This window comes from Cygnus olor, chromosome 3 (assembly GCF_009769625.2).
Source record: "Cygnus olor isolate bCygOlo1 chromosome 3, bCygOlo1.pri.v2, whole genome shotgun sequence".
Taxonomy (NCBI): Eukaryota; Metazoa; Chordata; class Aves; order Anseriformes; family Anatidae; genus Cygnus; species Cygnus olor.
In genome coordinates, this window is record NC_049171.1 from 57,005,200 (window position 1) to 57,009,394 (window position 4,195).

General features: G+C 62.6%; 1 protein-coding gene across 1 annotated transcript in view; it reads left to right on the forward strand.

Annotated features, from left to right (window-relative positions):
* The first annotated feature begins 518 nt into the window (after window positions 1-518).
* RSPO3 (R-spondin 3) overlaps window positions 519-4,195 on the forward strand; it is a 60,600-nt gene continuing 56,923 nt past the window's right edge. Inside the window, 2 exon segments of the mRNA XM_040552373.1 lie at window positions 519-728; window positions 986-1,137. Of these exon segments, the coding sequence (XP_040408307.1) occupies window positions 652-728; window positions 986-1,137 (229 nt within the window). The 5' untranslated portion in view covers window positions 519-651.

Genomic DNA, 4,195 nt, shown 5'->3' on the forward strand with positions numbered 1-4,195 from the left:
GCGGCTGAGCCGTGCCCCTGCTGCCGGGGCTGCGCTGGGGGTCCCGGCGGCGGCGGGGAGGGCACCCCCGGGGCACGGCTCGGCTCGGCACGGCTCGGGACGGGACGGGAGACCCCGACCCGCCTCCCCATCCCCATTTCGAGCTGTGGGGACGTCGGGGCGCCGCACGGTGCGGGTCCCCCCCGCGGACAAAGTGCCGCCCCCCGCCCGCCCCCGCCGCCGCCGGAGGATGCTCGGGCGCAGCCGCCCCGCGGGGGCCCGGCCGGGCTCGGGGAGCCTCCCCCCGCCGTGCGGGGCGCCTCGGGCTCGCCCCCTCCCGCCCCGCCCCGCCCCGGGGCCTCTCCCCCGGGGCCCCGCAGCGGAGCGGCTCCCGCGGGCGGCCCGGGGGCTGCTCGGCGGCGGGCGGGAGCGCCGGGGGGGGGCCGGGCCCACCTGCGCCCGCCCGGCGGCTGGCGGTGCCCGCGGCGCAGAGCGAGGCTGCTCCGGAGCGGCGGCGGCGGCGGCGGCGCGGCTGGGTCCTCCTCCTGCCCCCCCCCGGCGCTCCCGCCCTCGCACACTCCTCTCTCTCTCACGGCCGTCCGTCCGTCCGTCCGTCCTGTCGGCACCTCGCCCGCCCGGCGCACACACGCAACCCCCCGGCGCCCCCACATCATGCTGCCGGCCGCCGGCACGGCATGGACCCCGGCGGCGGCTGCACGGCTCCTCTCCGCTGCTGAGACCCCCCTGAGGTTTGCGGCAGGTAGCGGGCCGGACGGCTTCCAAGTGCAATAGGGAAAAGCGGAGGGGCGAGGAAAAGGATAAAAAAAAAAAAAAAAAAAAAAAAAAAAAAGGGAAAAAAAAGGAAAAAAAAAAAAAAAGGAAAAAAAAAAAGGCAAAGGCCACCAGCCCAGCCAAGCCCAGCTTTGGATCTCAGTGCAGGTATTTCTGCTGCTGTGTTCATCCCTTGCCGCCTAGCACCCCGATTTTTTTATTTTTATTTTTAAAGGAAAGGAAAAAACAAAACCAACGAAAAGGAGAAGTCGAACTCTCAAAGGGTTACTATGCAATTGCGACTGCTTTCTTGGTTTTTTATCACTTTGAACTTTATGGAATACATTGGCAGCCAGCACGCCTCCAGGGTACGGCGACAGGGAAGAAGTAAGTGCGAAGAGATTTATACTTTGATAACTTCTGCTTCCTCTCGTTGTGCCGTTCACCTGCTCGGGAGCTCCGTGTGCCCCCGGCGCCTTTGCTAGCGCTAGGAAGCGAGTCCCGCGCCCGCGGCGCGCCCGAGCGGATTTGCTGCGGGAGTTTGGTTGAGTTGGAGGGGTGATGGAGGCGAGCTCCCAGCCCCTTCTGGGCTCTCTCACCTCGCCGGGATGAGCAGCGCCGGCTCCGGGAAGACCTGCGTGTGCTCCTTTTTATTTTAATGTGCGGTAAAGGGGAGCTCTGCCTTTCTTAGCACTTCCCAAAGGGAAAGCAGGATGACGCGACAGGTAACTTTGGTTTTGGCCGCGATGCCCCGAGCGCCTTTCTCCACCCTCGGACACCGCTTAGCGATCCGGGGGAGGACGGAGAGGGCAGCCCCCTCCCCAAGAACCGCCGGGACGGACCAACACCGCAGAGCAAGCCCAGCGACGGCGAGGGGGGGTCTGGGGGGTCCTCCAGCCTCCGCTCACCGCGGTGGCACCGTCCCGGCTCGCCGGCTCTGCCCAGGGACTGCGGCCCGAGATTTCGGACGGTTTTAGTGCCCCTGGGACGGAGGGAGCCCGCCCCGTCTGACCCAGGCAGCCCCGATGCCCACCGCAGCAGGCATCCGCCCGGGGCCGGGGTGGCGGCGGGCGGGGACCGGGGATCCCGGGGCAGCACCCGGGGGTCCCGGGGCAGCACCCGGGGGTCGCGGGGGCATAGCCGGGGGTCCCGGGGCAGCACCCGGGGGTGCCGTGCTGGGACGCCGCTCTGGCCCGAGGCGAGGAGGGTCCCTGGGAACGGCGCCTGCAGGACGGCGCTGGTCCCGCCTGGGGCACCGGGGGGGCTCCGCCGTGGGGACGTGCCCCGGGCCCGGCCGCCCCCGGCAGCCCGGGGCAGGCACTTTCCGCGCACCGACGGCGGCGGGGCCGCTTTGCTTGCGCCTGCCGGCGACAGATGCCGGGGCAGTGTCAGAAAGCACGGCAGCCTGCATTTAATCAGCGAGGGGTACGCCGAGCTACCTCCGCGGGGAGGGGGCGGGGGGTGCTGTTAGTATTATTTTTTTTTCGTTCTACCTTCGCTCCCTTCCCCCGAGCGCCGCTGCCAGCACCTGAAAGCCTCCTTTGTGCTCTTCGCCTCCCCGCACAAGCTCCGATTCACCCACGGAGCCCTGCAGCGGGGCGCAGCACGGCCCTGCGCTCCCCACGGCGAAGGGAGCACCCGGGGCTAAGCAAAACACGTCAGGGCAGCCGATTTATTGTCCTTGGCAATGGAGCGCCCCGCAGCCTCCATCCCTTCCCACCCTCTCCTTTAACCCTGGCAGCCGCCGTCCCGCAAGCTGCGGCTGCCCCGCGCCCCACAACTCGCGGGGGGCCCCCGACGGCCCCCGACGGGCGCGGTGCAGGGCTTCGGCCGGGGGGAGAGGGGGGACGGGACCCCCCTGGGGGGCAAAAGGGGGCACCGCGGGGTCCCGGCGGCGGGGACTCGCAGCGGGGGCAGCCCCGGAGCACCTTGTGCGCGCCGTGCCGTGCCGAGCCGGGCCCAGAGCCGGGCCAGCGGCGACCTCTGCTGTCCTGTGCCGCGGCGGGCAGCCGGCGGCAGGTGCGGCGCGGCTCGGCTCGGCTCGGCTCGGCTCGGCTCGGCTCGGCTCGGCTCGGCTCGGCTCGGCTCGGCTCGGCTCGGCATGGCCTGGCTCGGCTCGGCCCGGCCGCTGACCCGCGGAGGTCGCCAGGCCACCCCTATGGGGGGAAAGGCCGCCGCCGTGCTGCCCCGGGTTGCTGGGCGCAGGGCAGCCGCTGTCTAACAGCATCGGGGCTGTCGGGTGTGAGTGTGCGTGTGTGAGAGTGCTTGTGCGTGCGTGTGCTCCTCGCCCGGTCCTGCCCGGGTCTTTCTTAGCTCCCCTCCTTTAGCTGCGTAACTTTCGGGAACGACAGCTGGAATTGCTGGCTGCAAAAATTAGCTGGTTTGGTGCATAAGGAAGGTACCAAGAAGCTGCTCACAGTTTTATGTTTAAAAGATGAGAGATGAGCTAAATTCAGAGTGGAATAAGTGGCTGAAAAAAAATCACAGCTAGAAATAGGCGGGATGGCTATTGGAAAGCTGGCTCCTTGTTTTGTAAGGGAAGGTAAATAACCACCAGAGCATCTCACCTAGGCATGGTGCACCTTGTCTGCTGGTTGAGGTCTTCGGATCAGGCTGGCTGTAAGCCATACTCTGGTGTAACCACTGGGTATTGGGTGCAAAGCAAAAATTAGTGTGAGTGTTTATGGAAGTTATTATAGCAGAGGTTAGGGTCACCATTTGCACTTAGTATTTTAGCTTTTAAAATCTATAAATAGTTATTCATGAAGACTGCAACTTGAAAAAGTGTCAGTGTGCAGATAAAGAAGACACCTGTCAAAGCCCTCTGTCTGCTACATGGAAGGTTCTCTCTGGATTTCCGTTTCTTTTTTTCCTCATCAGCTTCCTTTAAGCGTTCATCCTAGTCCCATTGCTGGGGACGTGCTTTCGAAGTTCCATTCTACCTGTCCACTTTTAAATGCAGCCCAAACTACTCGCTGTCAAGCAATGAATCAGTGAGCCCATGTTACTTCATTTTGTTAAATATCCAAGGGCCTATTCTATGTTGTGTAGAATCTATCATGTTGTATGCGGCCGTATTTTAGGAGAAAAGAATAACAAAGCCTGAACTGACTAATTCAGAATATGCTGGGCCAAACTCTCAGCTCATATAAATTGAATTTTTTTTCTTAATTTACCCCAGCAGAAGGACCTGGACCTGAAGTATTACTTATTTTGTATTGTCAAAGTAACCTTTACTAGGAGAAAAGTCTGGTCTTTCACTCCCCAAACTCCTACTACATTTACCAGCTTGAGCATCCTAAATTTCTGTCTCATATGGTAAACACATAGTTGGCTGTAGAGAGGTGAAACTCGTCCGAAGTCAACAGCGGAGTGTGGACAAGGGATTGTGTCCATAATTAGACACAGCAGACACGATCAATAAAAGTTCAAAGCAAACATGCCA